We start from the raw sequence: 18,713 nt of genomic DNA, 5'->3' as shown, positions 1-18,713 counted from the left end.
ACCCAAAGGTATTTTTCCAATTATCTCAGATAGAGTGGGAGGGAGAGAGGGGGAGAGAGAGAGAGAGAGAGAGAGAGAGAGAGAGAGAGAGAGAGAGAGAGAGAAACATTGATGTGAAAGAGACACATCGACTGGCTGCCTCCTGCATGACCCCGACCAGGGGGCCGGGACGAATCACAACTGAGGTACGTGCCCTTGACTGGAATCAAACCTGTGACTCCTTGGTCCGAGGGCCGATGCTCTAACCGCTGAGCCAAACTGGCCAGGGCTCCTTCTGTGCTTTTTCCCCCTGTTTGCATGTAAGACAGCCAAGGATTATCAATCCAGTTATGAAAAGCCTTCGATATGAAAGACTAATCAAAACAAATGGGAGAGAAGCATGTGGGAGAAAAGCAGGACAAACCAGGCAGCAGAAATAAACCTCCAAAAGCAGTATTAGTATACTGTTGCCTGAGAAAAAAAATACTGCATTCCTGGAACAAGAACTGGGTACAGTAAAAAGTATAAAATGGGGCGCGTAGAAATTAAAAGCACGAAAACCACAAAAAAAGTCAAAAGAATTGTCTAAGGAGCTACTTATTCTAGAACAGACCAAAAACCAAAGAGCTGGACCGACAATAGGCTAGAAAAGATGGAAGAATCACAAGACGGATACCGGAAGCTCCGTGTCCAATCATCAGGGGTTTCTAAAAGAGAAAACGGTGGAGAGGGCAGTATCACAAAGGGAGGGATGAACACATCTAAGATTTAAGAACATGAGTTTCCTGACCAGAAGGCCTGCTGAGAGCCCAGAAGAGTGAACGAAGAAAGGCCTGGAGGAAATTATGGAAGTGGAGGAGAAACTGGCGGCCAGGGCCAGGGCCAGGGAAAGAGGGAGGTGGCCCGGCTGTGGAGCGGTGCCAGGCGTCCTGGGCTGTGGGTCTGTTGTAACCTTGACTGCAGTGGTCCCAGGAGTCCTCACAGCGATGGAACTGCATGGGACACACACACACACACACACACACCCCTTTTGCACGTCCTCTCTGACTTCGTTTCTTTATCTTTATTGTCTGCTTTGTTCTCTGAGGTTGCTGGCACCCAGAACCCTGTCTGGGAAGGACCGAGGGCTCCACATCCATCTTCCAAGTGGGTGCATCAGATCGAGAAGCCAGAAGACAGAGCAGATAATATCCCACTTCTGGGCAGAAATTGTTTTCAACTGGAATTTTATACCAGGCCGAGGTATGGATCGAACATGTGGGCTGAAGGGTTGAGTGACGATCTTCCCACACATCCACCAGTCTTACCTCCCCTGTGCGTCTCCAACGTGTGCTTCCCCAAACAGGGAGAGACCGGAAACAGGAAGGGTGAAGGTGGGATCCGGAGAACAGGGGATCAACCCCAGGGCAAGTCAAGGGCACTTCAAGGAGGAAATGGCAGTGAGCAAATAGATTTAACCAAAAATTGTAATTGAACCATTTTCATAGTGGGAAGATTGTGTGTGTGTGTGTGTGTGTGTGTGTGTGTGTGTGTGTGTGTATGTGTGTGAGCTAGGTTGAGCTATGGGAGCTAACTCTTCATCTTCTATAATAGGAAGTCAAAAATAATGTCAAAATGGCTAATTCCATCAATATAGCTATAAAATCATATTAAGAACTAAGAAGATAAATGCTAGAAGAAAGATTTTTTTAAACAGCTAACTGGATCATGGAGGGAGGGGAGAGAATGGATGGGGCCAGGGACAGTCATTTTTCGTTGTACAATTTACACTTCCATTTACTTTTTAAACTTAAGTGCATACATTATGTTGACGAAGGTTAAAAATTAATTTAAATTGTAAGAAAGTGTGCCACTGCTCCTCAAGGTGTAAAGGATGGAATCTAACCTCCAGGCCCTTTGTGACCTGGCCTCCTCTGACCAGTCCACCCTAATCTCCCCCTTCACAGGGCCCTGGTGTGTAGGCTCCAGGAAACCACATGGAGCCTCCCAGCCTCATCCCTCCCTCTGCCCAAGACTCCTGGCAAACTCTTCCACATCCTTGGAGTCTCAGGCCTCACATTTTCTTCTTGGTGACACTCCCGTCCCTCTGTCCCAGGGAGGCACACATGTTCCCTCGGGTGTGCCCCTGCAGGTCTCATCCATCAGCCATCCCTGACCCCTCCCCCCACACACTGAAAGCAACTAGTTTCGAGTTTCATAATCAAAGTCTCCCACGTCACCCTCCCTTCCGAACGGGGTGCGTATTGGAGATAGAGGCCATTAGGTCTTCCCTATTTGTATCTCAAGTACAGAGCCCGGCACCTGAAAATACCTGTTCACCAAAGCAAATGAACTGCAAGCAAGCACCCCCAGCCCCACCAAAAATAACCTAGAATTCACAAGTGACCTCCCGGTCGTCAAATGCAATCACTTCCCCTCGGTCCTCCCTGTCCTGGTCCTTCCTGAAGCCAGGGACACCCCTCACACCTCTGTTAGATTTCCCCGCTTCTCTCTGCAGGGACTTGCAACATCTCTGACCATCTCTGTATTTATCACACGAATCCAAGCTGCTCTGATGACAAGACTGCAGCATCGTTCCATTGTCCCTACGACAGAAGGAAGAAGCTGCCGGCTCGGACTGGGCTTCCCTACCAGCAGCATAGCCACCAGCCTTTCCGTCTCTTTCCTACCCAAAGAGCACTTAGGGGCGCCCTGGACACAGATTCGACCGTGTCACATTCTTGTGCATTCATGAAAGAGAAAATAGGGGGAAATTCTCAGAGTGTGATTCTCCTGGATCTGTTTTGACCACAGTTATCGTTGTGGTGTTTTTCTGCGGGATCCTCCTCTCTGCTAACGAGGGAGCTGTGCTTCGTAAGCATGTCCGTTGTGTCTCAGGGTTTCCTTCCGGGTCACTGGTCCCTTTCTGCGTGTTTTTTTTTTTTTTTTTAAACCCTCACCCAAGGACATTTTTGCATTTATCTTCAGATAGAGCAGGAGGGAGAAATAGACAGAGACACACATCGACAACTGGTTGCCACCCACACGACCCCAACCAGGGCCGGGGGCAAACTGCAACCGAGGTACGTGCCGTTAGCGGGAACTGAGCCCGGGACTCTGTGGTCCGCGGGCCGACGCTCTAACCGCTGAGCCAAACCGGCCAGGGCTGTCTGCGCGATTTGACAGGCATGTGACAGCAGTAACAACCATAGACAGCTGTCACCTAGTGGACAGCACACAGCCTGACTCTGGGAGGTCACTTGGAGAGAATGTGCATCTTAGACCTGATGAAATCTGGCAGCTTCAGGGCTCCTCCTCCCCGGCCCCTCCTTTCACAGGGTCCCTCCTCCTGCCCCCCCACCCCTTCCCATCTTCTGGACAGTTTTCCCGGGAACAAGTCTCTCTGGGAGGGTGTGCTACATCAGGTCACTGCACCCCTACCCCCAGAGTCTCAGACCCAGCAGGTCTGGGGCGGGCCAGAAATTTGCATTTCCAACAAGGTCCCAAGTGAGGCCGGTGCTGTGGGCCTGGGGACCACGCTCTGAGAACCACGGCCCTAGGAGAGTTCCGTAGACCCCAACCCCTCAGTTCTGCTCTTGGGCTCTAGGCCCCATTCCCAACGCTCCAGGCTAAGTCTGGTGAACTGATCGGACTCAGCATGTGCCCAGCTCGATCCCAGCCCCTTCCTCCCTGCCTGTCCCCGCCACCAGCAGAACCCGGGTTTCTTCCCGCCGTGGCCTCACTGTCTCCCAGCCGCTGAAATCAGTCGTCTAAGAGTCAGGCTCATAACTACTCACTGTTCTTTTTTTTTGTTAATCTTCACCAGAGGATATTTTTCTATTTATCTTCAGATAGAGTGGGAAGGAGAGAGAGAGAGAGAAACATCGATGTGAGAGGGACACATCACAGGTTGCCTCCCCTACGACACTGACCAGGGCTGGGGACGAACCACAACCAAGGTACGTGGCCTTGGCTGGAATCGAACCCTGGACCCACTGGTCTGCAGGCCGACGCTCTAACTGCTGAGCCAAACCGGCCAGGGTTAGTCACTCTTGTTTTTATTCTGGCTCCATGGCCTAAAGTTTCTCAAGCCTGACCTCCCCTTCAACCCTTCTGCCCCATCCTGGTCCTGATGCCTCTAAATAGACTGTTACCTAGACCCCTTCACCGGACTGTTAAAGGCGCCGCTCAGCTCGTCTACCTGCCCCTAGACTCCCCCAAACCCAGATCATCTTCCCGATCACTGCCAGAATCATCTCGCTAAAAGGAGACTTGGTTTACTCCCTGCTCAAAAACCTTCAGTGGCTTTCTGTTGCCAAACATAAAAAACAAAAACCAGGCCAGGCCAGTGTGGCTCAGTGAATTGAGCGTCCTCCCATAGACTGAGAGGTCCTGGTTCGAGTCCTGGTCAGGGCACATGCCCGGGTTGTGGGCTCGATCCCGAATGGGGGGCGTACAGGAGGCAGCCGACCAATGTATCTCTCTCACATCGATGTTTCTATCTCTCTCCCTTCCTCTGTCTCTTAAAGAAAAAAAATCAATAAAAACATTTTAAAAACACACACAAAAAAACCATTACTATTTGTTTAATGGTTAGCATGTGCCAGGTAGGGAGCTAAACACTTTACGAGTGTGTCTCATTGAGTTTCTGTAATAATGTTCTAGGCGCAGGAACTACTCATTAGCCACATTAGTCCCGATTTCTTGACAAGGAAATTAAGGCCCAGGGAAACTAAGGAACTTGCCCAAGTTGACACAACTAAGAAATTATAAGGTTGGGATTCTGAGCCAGGTGAAGTCACACTCAAACTGAACTATCACTCTACACGCTTCCTAGCACATTCAGTGACGCTTTCCCAGCCCGGCAGCTACCAGAGTCCCCACGTCCTTAGCAAAGCGCGTTCATCTCCCGTGGGCCCTGCTCTTGCTGCCCTTGCTGCCATACGTGTTCACCTTTCACTCCTGCTTAAATGGCCCTTCCTCCGGGAAGCCCTCCGGGCCCTATCTGACCCATGTGTCTCACCTGACTTGCACCCCAGCTGTGTCTCTGAAAAGAGGAATTGTGATTTGTTCTTCCTCCCATTCCTTCAGGGCCCTCCAGACAGCATACAATTTGTGGGTTCATTGACTCTTTTTGTATAGATGAGGAAACTGAGGCCAGGGACCTAAATCCCTGCCCAAGGTCAACCGACTGGCAAGTGGTACCCCACACCCAACTTCTACCCACTCCTGGCTTTGTCTCTGCAGCCCCCTCGTCTTGTGTCCCCTGGGATCCTCCAGCTTTATGCTCCAGGACAAAAGGCCTGGAGGTGGGCCAAGGCAGAATGACCCATCAATCATCCCCCTGCCTCTCTCCGAGGGGAGTTTCCTTCCAAGCCTGCATCTGGGCCCCAGGTGAACAGACGGAGCACTGTGCCAGGGCCTCTCTCTCACTTTCTCCTCTTCTAAGTCACAGACCCAGGAGCTGCTCAAGGGGCCTCCCAGTGACCTGCAAAGTTGGCCACCCGCCCTGGGAACTTAAAGAAGGGTACAGGGCGGCTTTACCCTCTGACAGCCCCTCCTGGTCATGCATTGTGTGTTCACTTATTCATCAATAGCTTCATTCGCTTAGAAGAAACTCCAAGTGAGGCCTTCACCACGGCCGTGACTTCGCCAACTTCCCCAGCCCCACCTCCTTCCACGGGGCCTCGCGCACTCCTGCGGCCAGCGGTCCTGAAGCACCCCTGTGTCCTCCGCCTGAAGCGCTGTCCCAGGGCTCCTCCCCGCCCTTCACCTTACCTTGAAAGTCACCTTCTTCGCACGCCTGCCCTAACCCTCCGTTTGTATTAGACCCCTCTCTTAATCACCTTTAGTCTCTGGTTTTTCTTGCAATACTTGCACTTCTTGATTTGTTAGCCTATGTCCTGTCTGCCTTGGGCTGGAACACCAGCCCGCCGAGGTGGGGGCCACTGCTCCATCTCCAGCTCCCAGGACAATGGCTGGGACTGAACCACTGCTCCATAAGCTGGGACGTAAGGGCCGCTTTCCCCACACACTGTCCTTCAGGAAAGGAAGCTGCTTAACATTTGTGTCTCTTTGAGTCTCCGATTAGATGTGCTATGTCAATCACTTTAGGTTGAACAAGTGCCACCTGAGAAGACCGCATTCAGTGCCAGTCACCGAGGGAATCAATAACAAGGAAGGTAAAGACATTTTGCACAAATCCAGCTATTCCTGACAACATGACCTCACGGTTACAGGCGGTGAGTGTCAGAAGCAGCACAGACCTGCCACGTTGTGGAAATCGTGGTCATAAACTGACTCAGAAAAGAACTGTCTCGATTCCCTAGATTCTAGAGGCTGTAATTATGGCTCAAAGTAAAATTGTTAGGGGTAGCAGCCCAAACACACTCATAAAGTCTCAAGCAAATGAAATGGAAGTGGAGAGACTATGCTTTAAAATACTGACTCAAAAAGTAGCCCCAGAGAAGGCAAAGGCACTGTTTTCAAAGATCCATGTGCAAAGTTTGATAAACCTCGCTTTATAAAATGTAAGTAGAAAAAGTTTTTCAATATATACATATATATAGTTTTGCACATTGTGACTTAAAATATGCAATACGACAAAAAATAACATTGTTATGTGTCGACATTTGACTATTTTATCTAGATCCCTAAAAGTTTATATATGCGCCCTGGCCGGTTTGGCTCAGCGGTTGGAGCATCGGCCTGCGGTCCAGAGAGACCCGGGTTCGGTTCCCGCTAAGGGCACGTACCTCGGTTGCAGTTTGTCCCCGGCCCTGGTTGGGTCGTGTGGGTGGCAGCCACTCGATGTGTCCCTTTCACGTCGATGTTTCTCTCTCTCTCTCCCTCCCACTCTATCTGAACAAAAATGGAAAAATGTCCTCGGGTGAGGATAAAAAAAAAAAAAAAGTTTATATATGCAAACTGGCCAAACTTCTTTGGTTTGTCCTCATTGGGAAAATGGGGGATCACTTTGGGGATTACCTTCTATTCAGACACACTAAGGATTTCCTATGTGCCAGGTACTGTGGGTGGAGGTGGGACTCGAACAAGTAACTTCAATAACCATACACCGTGGTAAGTATTGTTGATGTGCCGGGGATTTACAGGAGCACCCAGGAAGGGAGCTACACATGTCAATGAGAGGAGGAAGTCCAAGAAGCCTTCCTGGAGGAAATGCCAGCTAACTTGAGATCTAATGGACAAAAGTAGAGACTGGGGGTTGGGATGAGGAACAAAGAGAAGAGTAGAAGACTATGTGCAAAGTCTAGAAATTGAACGCATGGGACAAGTTCTGGGAACTAGAAATAGAGTGTCAGGCTGACTTTCAGCCTGCAAGGGAGAGGGGCCCAAGATGAGGTCACAAGGTCAACATGGGGATATCTTAGAGGACATCCCCAGTCATGTGCTAGGGCTTTGATTTTACCCACAGAAGCTAGAAGTTCGAAGTTCGAAGGTCTCTCAGGCAGCACTGAAGAGAACAGCCCAGGAGGGGTGAGCTGGCCGCTGAGAGACCATTTCAGAAACTGTTGCAGTCGGTGGTGGCCCGGACAGAGGCAGGGGGGACAGAGAGGAGCTGTTGGTTAGAATGGGGGAGGGCACTGAGGGCAGGGAGCAAAGTTAAAGAAAAGACCCATTTCTGGCTTAAACACGGGAAGAGTGGTACAGACACGGAACTGGGAATACAAGGAAAAACATTTGATGGCAGAGACATGGCTTCTGATTAGGACTTGTTGCGTTTGGGGTGCTTCTGGGACATTCGAGTGGAAATGTTCACTGGCTGTTAAAGGAGCTGGAGCTCAGGGGAAGTTGAGGACCAGAGCTATGGAACCGGGAGCCATCCCGACTCCAGAGGCAGCGGCAGCCATGGGTAGGGGAGGGATGTAGGCACATCAAGAGCCTGGTAAGGTGGGTCAGGAACTGAGGGGAGGAAGGGGAGGGGGCTACTAGAAGCTGAAGGCTCAGGGGAGATACATAATTTTTTTTTTTAAACTGGAGATACTAGAGGTATTTAAATGCTGATGGACAGGAGACTATAGAGAGCGAAAAGAAGATAAAAAAGAGGAGATAATAAGTAGGAGGGTCTCTGGGAAGCAGGGAGGAGACAGACTCCAAGGCTGGGAAGGGCAGAGCCTGGGGGAGGAGGCTTCTTCCAGCAGTGAATGGGGAGCTATAAATAACCGCAATCAGTGAATGAAAGATGCCGCAGATGGGCGTGTTGGGCTCGTGGCCACAAGCTGAGGGACTTCCCCTGAGGCTTCCAGGAGGCAGGGTCACTGCTGAGAATGAGTGACAGGGTCCAAGGAGTGGGGCTTGGAAAAGGTCCCAGTGTGGCTCCTCCAGAGTTGCCCTCAAGTTGGGTACTCACTACAAAGGCTTTCGTATCACAGTGCAGAAGCTTCACTCCGCCCGCCAGGAAGGGGCTCCATCCCTGACTCACACTGCTCAAACTCAGGAACGCACGTGGAGGCCCAGAGATGTCCGTGCACTCAAGTCAAAGGGGAACCGGTCGGGCTCGCCAGCAGTCGGCCCAGCCAGCAAGTGCACGCCAAGCAGAAGATCAGATCAACCGGCTGTTTGATCACATCAGACTGTCCCCAGGGCCGACTCCCTTTCCCGAGGGCTTACTCCCTTTCCCGAGGGCTTGGTGCCTTAGCCAAGGTCTGCCTCTGAGCTATGCCCCCAGGGCTGATCAATCCTGATTGGGCACATTTCCCCCCTTTAGATATGCTAGTCAATCCAATCAGGTGGAGGGGCAGCTCCTTCAGGTGTGTTTATGTCCATCTCGGGCTCACCTACTGTGGGTGTCACCACAACCCTCAGCAGTGACAAGAAACTCTTTTTCATAGCAAAGAATAGGGAAGGCAGAGTTGTCATAAACACTTAACAGGCACTCATAGGGGTTGACTACAAGCCCCCTGAGGGCGGGGGTGGCGGGGGACCGCATCTACCTCGTTCAAGCTGGAGTACAAAGGTGCGCACATTTTTTCTGTCAAGGGCTGGATAGTTGAATGTTTTGGGCTTTGAGGCCAGAAGGTCTATGTTGCAACGACTCAGTGCTGCTATTGGATCACCAAAGGCTCTATGTAAAAACAAACAGGTGTGGCTGGCCCCAGTGAACTTGATTTACAAAAGCCGGCGGCCAGCCTGCAGGCTGTACTTGCCCGAGCCCCCCGCCCCCCACGGCAGAGCTAGCACTAGCCAAGCACACAGTCGGTGCTCAATGGACACGTCAGTGGAGAAGAAACGACAGGCCTGTCTTCCGAAATCGGCCCTGACATCCTTGCTTCTGCAAACTTTCTTTCCATGCTGGCGGAACCACTGAACTGAGCGGACTCAAGGGACCTGAGGAGGGCGGCGGGTGTGAGCTGGCGTGATTTCCAGAGCTTTCATTTTTTGGTACATGGATCATTCTAGGACTAAAGGCCCTCAGTGAAAGTTGGACTTTTTAAAGAAATATCCTTCTTAGTTGGGCGGGTGCTTAGGAAACTGCCTCGGGCCACACCTGCAGACTTGGATGCTCTAAGCCGGAGGACAGGCAGCACACTCCCTGCTCTCCGCCGCCTGCGGTCCCTCCTCCGAGCAGGGGCTCAGTACCTGCTCGCTCAGTTCCTCTTAGCTCTGCTCTGTGATTGTCCATCAGTTACAGGTCATTCCCCACCTTTTAGACTTTTCTTATTTTTTTCCACAATGATTACGTTCAGAAGCAACAAAATCAGGATCTTTGTTAGAACAACACCAAAAAGTTAAGAAACTACCCAGAGCAACTCATCAGCCTTCGTCCGCGTTGCCTTTCCCTGTTCGAGGTAGAAACCTCTTCTGGTTATACACGGGAAGCTCCTCGTGAGAAAGAGACAACAGCAGTTCCGTTTGCGCTGCACTGAAATGCCGCTGTGTGTCTTTTGACTTCTCAGAAGAGATCATTATCCTATTCGGGGTAGCAAGTAATTAAGACTGTTTACAAATCCTTCACATGGGCCCCTGACTTGCTAAGGACGTTCTCAGCACTGGTCTTCCGTTGAGAGTGTGTTAGGGTTTCTGAGTGTACACCATCCTCTGCCTTCAAAACGTTGATCCAGGACTCTCCATTCCGCTCAGTTAAGAACATACTGGAGACCCTGGCCAATTTGGCTCAGTGGTCGGAGCGTTGGCCTGCAGACCAGAGAGTCCCGGGTTTGGTTCCCACTAGGGGCACGTACCAAAAATAAATAAGTTTGAAATCAGGAAGTGTGAGGCCCACAACTTTGTTCAAAGAAAAAAAGAACATACTGGAGAGAAGAAAATGTCATTGTCCCCTGAAAAGCAATTTTTTAGAAACTGACCTCCAAGAGTCAATCTTACCAAGATCACTTCTTGATTTGGGAAGAAAAAAATGCTATTTCCGTAACTTAAATTGTTTCAAACATTTTCATGTTTATTTGTCAAATAGCTGATGCTATTGATTAGAAATGAGACTGGAGGTTTTCAACCCTGGCTGAGGCAGGAGATGTGGAACCACCATGCAATGCTTTTCAAATCTAGAGATGCCAGGGCCTCTCCCGGACTGGGGTACACAGCTGGCAGGGACCACATGCATGCATTGGCTGCGCTGGAGGCAGGCAGAGCCTCACTCGGATGTGCTCAATAAATATTTGCTGAAAAAAATTGTTATCGCCTGGCTGGTGTGGCTCACTGGTTGAGCGTCACCGGTTCGATTCCTGCTCAGGACACATGCCCAGGTTGTGGGCCAAATCAGTGTTCGCTCTCATCAATGTTTCTATCTCTCTCTCCCTCTCACTTCCTCTCTCTCTAAAATCAATATAGAAAAAAAAATTATTATTTTTTTAAAATTATTATCGTGACTCCTTCTGGGGAAGGTTCAGGGAACCAGAGTCAGGAGTGTTCACAAAACTTACTTTCTACTCTTCTAGTCGTTTGTACTGTTTGAATTGTTGCCATGTTTGTGGTTTTTAAAAAGTTCCTTTTGAAAAGTAAATACTATCGCCCTGGCCGGTGTGGCTCAGCGGTTCGAGCATCCGCCTGCGGACCAGAGAGTCCCAGGTTCGGTTTCCACTAGGGGCACGTACAAAAAAAAAAAAAGAAAAGTAAATACTATCTATAACTAAAATAGCTAATGTAATTGAAATCTTGTTAAGTCAAAATAATTAGAGTTTTATTTAAATACATGTAACTATAAAAAGCTTGCTCTGTGAGGTAAAATAAGTTATATGTCCACTGTCTTAGTAATACTATGGCTTAAGCGATATTGCACAAGTGAAAATAATAATTGCAAACATTTATTTTGTACTGACTAGGTGCTAGCGAATAGTCTGAGTGCTTGATATATATTAACTCCCTTAATCTTCCTTTATCAGCGCTACTGAGGCAGGGACGATCTTCTCTCACTGAAGGTGGGAGAGAATCGGAGACCCAAGGCCTGGCCGTCGGGTAATGGATGGAGCCGTCTGACCCCATGCCAGGTGGCTAGCCACTGCACCAGTCTCAACTAATACGCAGAATCGAAACATGACCAATCTTAATGCCCTCAATTGGTTTAATAAATTGTCTTCTAACGAGATCTCAGTAAAGAAACAGTTGCTGAGTGAATAAGCTGAGAATTATCCCGGGGAAGCTCAGCCCGTCTCTTCCAAAGGGAAATGGGGGGAAGGACTCCCTCAGAACAGGCAGGCAAGCCCTGGATGAAGGGTCTGGGCTGGGGACAGGGCAGGTGTCCCCGGGTTTCGTCCTGCCTGGTTCTCAGTGCTGTCCCGGCGGCATGGCGGCAGCTCATCTCCGTCTCCTGCAGGACGGGGCTTTTTGTCAGTCCTGTCGCCAGCCCCTGAACAGGGCTCGGCAGCTCCCTGGCTGAATGGAGCAGTGAGAGTGGCCGCGGCCCGCTGCAGTGCGAGTCTCCGCGACTGGGTGCCCAGCCATCTCTGACCCAGCCTGTGCGCTGAACTTGATAACAGCCCATCGTCAGGCCCAGCTGAACTAGGGGTCATTTTGCAGAGGGCACCACCAGGGCTCTTGCACGCCTTCACCAGAATGATTTGCTCCAGTCCCCATTGAAAGAGGCAGCCCCCCCCCACCCCAGCCGTGGGGACTGACTCAGCTGATATGCAGATGCATTGAAAAGCCCTAGAAAACAGGCTACACCGGGGTCCCGCCATGGGATTGGTCGGGGGAACGTTCTCTTGCTCAGCCTGAGCCTTTCACAACGGAGAAAAGTCATGTTTCACTTGTGCAATTAAAAAAAAAAGAAAGCGGCGCTTGATATTGCCAGAGGTTTGGAATGGCAGGGCAAATAATGCTATTTCCTGCCCAAATCAGCTTTGGAGGGACACACATTTGACAGTGTTCCCCATCCCAGAGAGAGGAACACTTTTGGTGACGCATTGTGTGGGATTTGGGGGGTTATAGGGCACCCTATGGGGGTGCATGCCATCTTAATAACAGTCCCAGAGTGAGAGTCCTTATCCCGACTCCCAGCATGAGGAAACTTGAGACAGAAAAGGGGGCCCGAGAACCTCTGCTCCCTGCGCCCAGACCTGGCCTGGCAGTTCTCGGGGATCACTGGGTTCCTGTCGGCCGCAGGCCTGGGTGCCCCTCCCGCACCCCGCACCCCCCGCGCCCTGCTCGGCGCCACGCACCTTGGATGGTCCTCTTGAAGAAGGCCTTGCAGGCCTCGCAGGAGGCCACTCCGTAGTGGTAGCCGGAGGCAATGTCCCCGCACACCAGGCACAGGCGCTTGGGGATGGCGTTCAGCATGTACTCGCACTTGATGGCCGAGTCCTCCATGATGCCGCTGGCACAGTCCTCGTAGCTCTTGCGACACGGGGTGCCTCCCAGCCCGGCGCCTGCAAACATGGGAGGCGAGTCCAGACCGTTGGCGTGGGGGCCCAGGGCCAGGCCAAAGCCGCCACTGGCGTCCGACGAGCCACTGGGGCTGTGGTGGCTGAGGGCATCGATGCCCGAGGACGGGCTGGATGGCTCCGTCTTGATGAAGGAGCCACAGCTGGAGCTCAGGTGCCGGTCATCTGCAGACATTCTGTTCAGCAGCCTGTGGACACAGCGGGAAAGTCAGATCTGAGGAGGCCCGGGTGTGACACTGTCCCCAGGAATGAGCTCCGGGCTCCGGGCACAGGTGGGTGGGGCGGCTGGGAGGGGCTCTATGCTAAGGCTTCAGTGAGATAAAATTCAGCGAGGTCAATTGGTCCTGAAACTGCACAGCCTAGAGCAAGTTTCTGGTCTTACACTCCCTTCCCACTCCCATTCCCCCAGCACCTTCTGAGTCCTCAAAGCAAAAAACAATGTTTGATCCATAAGCTTCAGATTAGGCACCCAGCCCTTTGCAAATTGCTGGCTCGAGGGGACAAAAAGTGGTAACAATTTGGCCCAACTATTTGGCAAACCGGCCGCACAAGAATAAAGCACGTTGGCTACACCTGAAAGTCCAGGCATGCCAGGCCCTGGACCAGGCACCCGCAGGACAATGACCTGGTAACCCATTTTGCCTGGTCCCACTGGGACTTCATTCAAGCAGGTCCAAGTTTGGAGCTCCCCCTGCCCACCACCATCACTAGGATCGAAACCAGAGATGCCAAGGCACCCAGCCAGGGCCAGAGGCAGGGCCCGTGGCAAAGGTCCCCAGCTAAACGGGCTGCCCTCTGGACTTTGCAAGTGGCCCAGGGCACATCCGGAGGGCGGCTCCAGGACCCCTCTCCCATTTCTCTCCTGGACTCTGAGCAGACAGTCTTCTGCCCAACCCTTCCCCCTAGAGACTGCTTCCATCCGGCAGCACCAGGGAACCTCCAACCCCAACTCCCTGCATCCTCGGCTGTTTTTCTCAAGTGGAAATTTCCACCTTTAAGTGCCCCTGCCTCACCCACTGGGAGAGTCACCGGGAGCATTATCAACAGGACAGAATGGCTAGGAAGCATCCTGTTCCCGTAAGGAGCCCCTCCTCCTAGAACCCTGCTGGGCAGGTGAGCAGGTCAGCAGGGTGCGACCCTCCCACATCCCAGCTCCCAACGGAGAGGAGAGGCCTCTCTTGAATGGGCTAGAGCAGCTCACAGCAGGGAGATGATGGTGTGCGTTTGGGGAAGCCCAGCGGCAGCCCCTGCTCCAGACCTCTGGGGCCAGGACCAGGAACCAGAGGGCTGGTCAGGGTCCATCTGTCCCTGGCCTGGCCTGGCCATGTGGAGGCAGAGAGGAGGCCAAGGCTTGTGCCTGCAGAGCAGGTGGAAGGAAAGAAGGACAGACCCCGGAGACGGACAAGGGCTGGAGAGGTCAGCATACAGCCCACGAGTGGCAAGATGGCTCCAGGTTGGGAGGGAGGGTCTCAGTGCTGCAGGGTCCACTGGGGGAGCGGCCGCAGCCTACCTCCTGCTGCTCGGAGGAGCCCCTGTGTTCTGAGCAGCCCGCTGGAGAAAGGACTGGCCTCCACCTGGGGAAGAGGCCGCCTCTCACCCTACAACACAACCTTGGTCACACATCCAGAGCACCACCTGCAATCTGATGATGGGGAGGGGACTCCACGGTCCTTGGTCCCACTAGTGAGTTCATAGTTAACACACTTCCCAAGGGGCTGTCCCGTTCATCTGCACTTGAAGATGTCCAGTGACAGGAAGTCTATTGCCCCAGAGACAGTTCTAACCAGAAACTGGGCGCTGCAGATACAAAGGTAGAAGATACACAGAAGGCTCCTACTCTTAAGAAGTTTATTGCCCTAGCAACCCAAGTGCCCATCAATGGACAAGTGGATAAAAAGTTGTGGTATATATATAATGGAATACTACTTGGTTATAAAAAGAATGAAATCTTATTATCTGCCACGACAGGTATGGACCTACAGGGTATTATGCAAATTGCAAAGTGAAATAAATCAGACAAAGAAAGACAAATACCATAGGATTTCACTTATGTAGAATCCAGAATAAAATAAAGAAACAAAACAAAGTAGAAGTTTATTGCCCTGGCTGGTTTGGCTCAGCAGTTAGAGCGTCGGCCTGTGGACCAGAGTCCTGAGTTCGATTCCGGCCAAGGGCACGTACCTCGGTTGCGGTTTGTCCCTGGCTCTGGTTGGGGTCGTGCGGGTGTCAACCAATCCATGTGTCTCTCTCACGTCGATGTCTCTCTCTCTCTCTCTCTCTCTTTCTCTCTCTCTCTCCTTCCCTCCCACTCTGTGTGAAGATAAATGTAAAAATATCCTCGGGTGAGGATTAAAAAGAAAGAAAGAAAGAAATTTATTATTTACTGGAATGTAGTGATTGAAGACAGAGGCTTCCGAGTTTCTTGTATTCTACATCGAATATCTGAGTCCTCAAGTCCATGGAGACACCTCTGCTATCAGCCCCAGGTTTCTGTCCCATTGGCAGAGGGTCCCCCAGTTGAGGGTACCCTCTGGGTCCTTTGACATTACTAGGTGGTGCCCTGGCATCTCCCTGGGCTCCTCACAGCCACCTGCTCCCCCGCCCCCCCCCCATCCAGCAGGGGGTCCTGATTTGTCCTCACCATCAACCTGGCAAACACAAGTGCACCTGTGGGTCCCTCCCCACAACTCTGCATGGGGCAGGCAGAGAGAGCTGACCAGGTGCTCCTTCATTAGTAACTCCCGCCAGCCCGCTGTCGTGCTGCAGGTCCCGGGAACATCCCAGGCCCACGGTGATAAAACAGGCTGGGTGAGACAGCGCCCAGCCCCAGCCCTCCGTCCTCACCCCTCCCCCTTATCTCCAGAGATCCAGGAGATACACTTGACATAAACAGTAATTACAGCAACTACTATTTAGCGAGCGTGAGTTACGTGCCACCCGCTTCAGACCTGCCCCTGGATGTACAAGAAGCACGTGCCAGAGGAAAGGAGATGGAGCCCTGCAGCTGCCCCGTGGACAGCAGGCCGTAACCGTCCCCACTCCCTTCCCCCGCCTCATGGCTCCGACAACCCTGACGGACACCCAGGGCGGACAGTCCCCTGAGCCTTGGTTTCCCTTCCTGCCCCTCTCTTTCTTGGTTCAGAAGGGCCCAAAGCTTCCTGCAGTGGGCGGTGCAGCCACGACATGCCCAGTCCAGACCTTACCCCCAGGCCCAGGTCAGAGACAGTCCAGATCCTGCCCCCAGGCCCAGAGTCCCTGGGCTGAGATGGAAGCAAACCCGACCAGCTAGAGTTGGCACCAAAAGCCGTGCCAATTTGATGCTCGAATCCCAGCTGGGGGGGAGGGGGGTTCTAACGATTTTATTTTTGCAACTTGCTCATATCTGTGGTCATTATTTTGGCCCCACTCCAGTGTCTTTTTCAGGGACAGTCCCTCTGCATTTCAGGCTCCTGCTCTGCGCTCAGTGCTTGCCAGACAATGGGAACCGGACAGGCGCAGCCAGGATCCCAGGAGCTCTTGGAGGGACACACACTCAACAGACACAAGTGTGCAGCACTCCAGGACGGGCCCAGTGGATACGACACGGATGGGGCTCCCTCCCACGCCCCAGTCTCGCTTCATTCATTCAGAGACAACCACCAAAACCTTCTCCAGACATTGCCAAATGTTCAAGGTGGGGGTGTGTGTGCAAAATCGCTCCCAGCTGAGAACCCCTGACTTCGATGTACGAGGGAAGAGGGTGGACAAGGGCACAGTAACTGAGGCTGGGCTAATGAACGGTGCGGGTTCAGGGCAGAGGGGAGTGATGTCAGAAAGGGTGGAACTGGAGAAACAGAGCCCAGAGCACGGCGGTGTCCAGAGGGTGGAGGCTGAGGTCCAGCAGGAAGAAAGAGGGGGTACACGGAAAGGAAGGGGACTGGGTCAGGGGAGATTTCAGAGGCGAAGCAATAGCAGGTCCAGGAGGGTGTGGCTGGGGGTGGGGTGGGTGGCCAAGGGGGCGTGTGGGAAGAGCCCCTCAGGATGCGGGGAGGAGAGTCATGTTGAGTCCGTTGTCTGTGGCTGGCTGAGACCCAGTTCCCAACGGGGTCGATGACTATTGACTCCACGAGGGACAGATGCCACATTAAGCAGCCTTTGAAAGAGCAGCAGTCAGCGGGCAAAGCCCCCGAGGGCACCCTTTTCCCGTGATCCGTCTCGGGACAGGGCACGGCCCGCGCTGCCCTGGCCTCGATTTCACCCCCTGATGAGGCCGGGCCTCCCTCCCGCCCACGCGGCCTGCCCCAGCCCTCCGAGTGTCCAGTGCGGCGCCCTGGGCCCCAGGGCCGCCGAGCTGGCTGGGGGTTCTGCCTCTGCTGGACACCGTGGGCTGAAGATGTCCTAACACAGAGGCCAACAGAATCCAGGAGTTTGAGTGAAACCCAAACTACTCAGATACTCTCCCATGGTCCTCCAGAGGAAGAGAATTCCAGGCTATCTCCACAAAACAACTGTACATTGTTTTAAATCCTCACCTGAGGACATTTTTCCATTTATCTTCAAATAGAGTGGGAAAGGGGGGTGGGGGAGATCGAGGTGATAGAGACACATCGACTGGTTGCCTCCCAAATGACCCTGACCAGGGCCAGGGATTGAACCAAAACAGAGATAAGTGCCCTTGACTGGAATCGAACCCACGACTCTGGTCCTCGGACCAACACTCTAACCACTGAGCCAACCCAGCCAGGGCCAATTATACATATAAAAGCCTTCATCCCAGGGATCCATGTGCCTTGAGGTGGCCTACTGGTGGGCAGGCAGCAGAAGAGAAGCTTCTGGAGGCACAGAAACCCCTGGAGAAGAGGGATGGACTGACCTGATCAGCCAGGGACTGGCTTGCTCTCCTCTACAGGGTAGTGTCCACCCACCACATGCAGAAATCTGGGTCACATGCAGGGCCCTCTTTCGCTGGGGCTACCCCTTTAAGAGCAGAGACAAGCAGCTGAGTACTGACTGGTTACAAGCCTGCACTCTGGCATCGGACCAGCCAGTTCTATCACATAGTAGCTGTTCACTTTGAGGAAACAGGCCACCCTCTCTGGGCCTCAGGGTCCCCATCTGTAAAATGGGCTCAATCACAACACCTCATTCATTGGGTGGTTCTGGGTGAGCATGAGCTAATTCACGCAAAACAGACTGAGCGTCCTGGTGCCCAGCAAGCACTCAGGAAACCCCTTCCAGAAAGTCCAGCCGCTGGAGGCCCGTGCTTAGACCCCGCGAAGCTCTTCCCTCAACCAAGTTCCCAGATATAGACTAGATCTTTCCACAAGGACTTGCCATTTATTAGGAGGGAAAGTGGTTGGTTAGGCAAATTAAGGGGATAAATAAGCCTGAAATGGGGATCCATTCTACAGAAGAAAAATGGTTTCTGAATACTTGAGAGACTCTTATGTGCATTTCTGTAATTAATTTGCTAAGCAGGGCCCACCTGAGCTACTCACTGAGACAGACCCTCAGACCCCCCAGCCAGACTTGGTTAGAAATCAGCTTTTCAGTCACCTGAAGGTAACACAGCTAAACTTCCTTTTAAAATATGATTAGCCCGGCCAGTGTGGCTCAGTGGCTGAGCGTCGACCCTGCACCGAGAAGTCCCGGTTTGATTCCCAGCCAGGACACACGCCCAGGCTGTGGGCTTGATCCCCAGTGGGGCTGTGCAGGAGGCAGCCGGTCGATGTTCTCTCTCGTCGGTGTTTCTGTCTCTCTCTCCCTTCCTCTCTCTAAAAAAAAAAAATCAATAAAGATAGTTTAGAAATAAAAATAAAATATGATTAAAGAATGCAAAACATGCCTTTCCCAGGGGATACGACGGGGAGGACCACGTGGCCAACTGCGAGCACCTGTCAAGGCCTCAGCGTTGCTACTGGG

At 52.3% G+C, this 18,713-nt stretch overlaps 1 protein-coding gene across 3 annotated transcripts in view; it reads right to left on the bottom strand.

Moving 5' to 3' along the window:
- Nucleotides 1-18,713, bottom strand: part of ESRRB (estrogen related receptor beta) — a 105,007-nt gene that overhangs the window by 40,714 nt on the left and 45,580 nt on the right. For 2 of the 3 annotated variants that reach the window (XM_036280985.1, XM_036280987.1), the window contains exon 2: nt 12,591-13,000. In XM_036280985.1, coding sequence (XP_036136878.1) covers nt 12,591-13,000 — 410 coding nt within the window. Of the gene's footprint in view, nt 1-12,590; nt 13,027-18,713 lie in introns of all 3 variants that reach the window. The other variant, XM_036280986.1, reaches the window with a different exon arrangement.

This window comes from Molossus molossus, unplaced genomic scaffold, assembly GCF_014108415.1.
Source record: "Molossus molossus isolate mMolMol1 unplaced genomic scaffold, mMolMol1.p scaffold_m16_p_1, whole genome shotgun sequence".
Taxonomy (NCBI): Eukaryota; Metazoa; Chordata; class Mammalia; order Chiroptera; family Molossidae; genus Molossus; species Molossus molossus.
The sequence above is the reverse complement of the archived record's forward strand: the minus strand, read 5'-3'. Positions and strand labels throughout refer to the sequence as shown.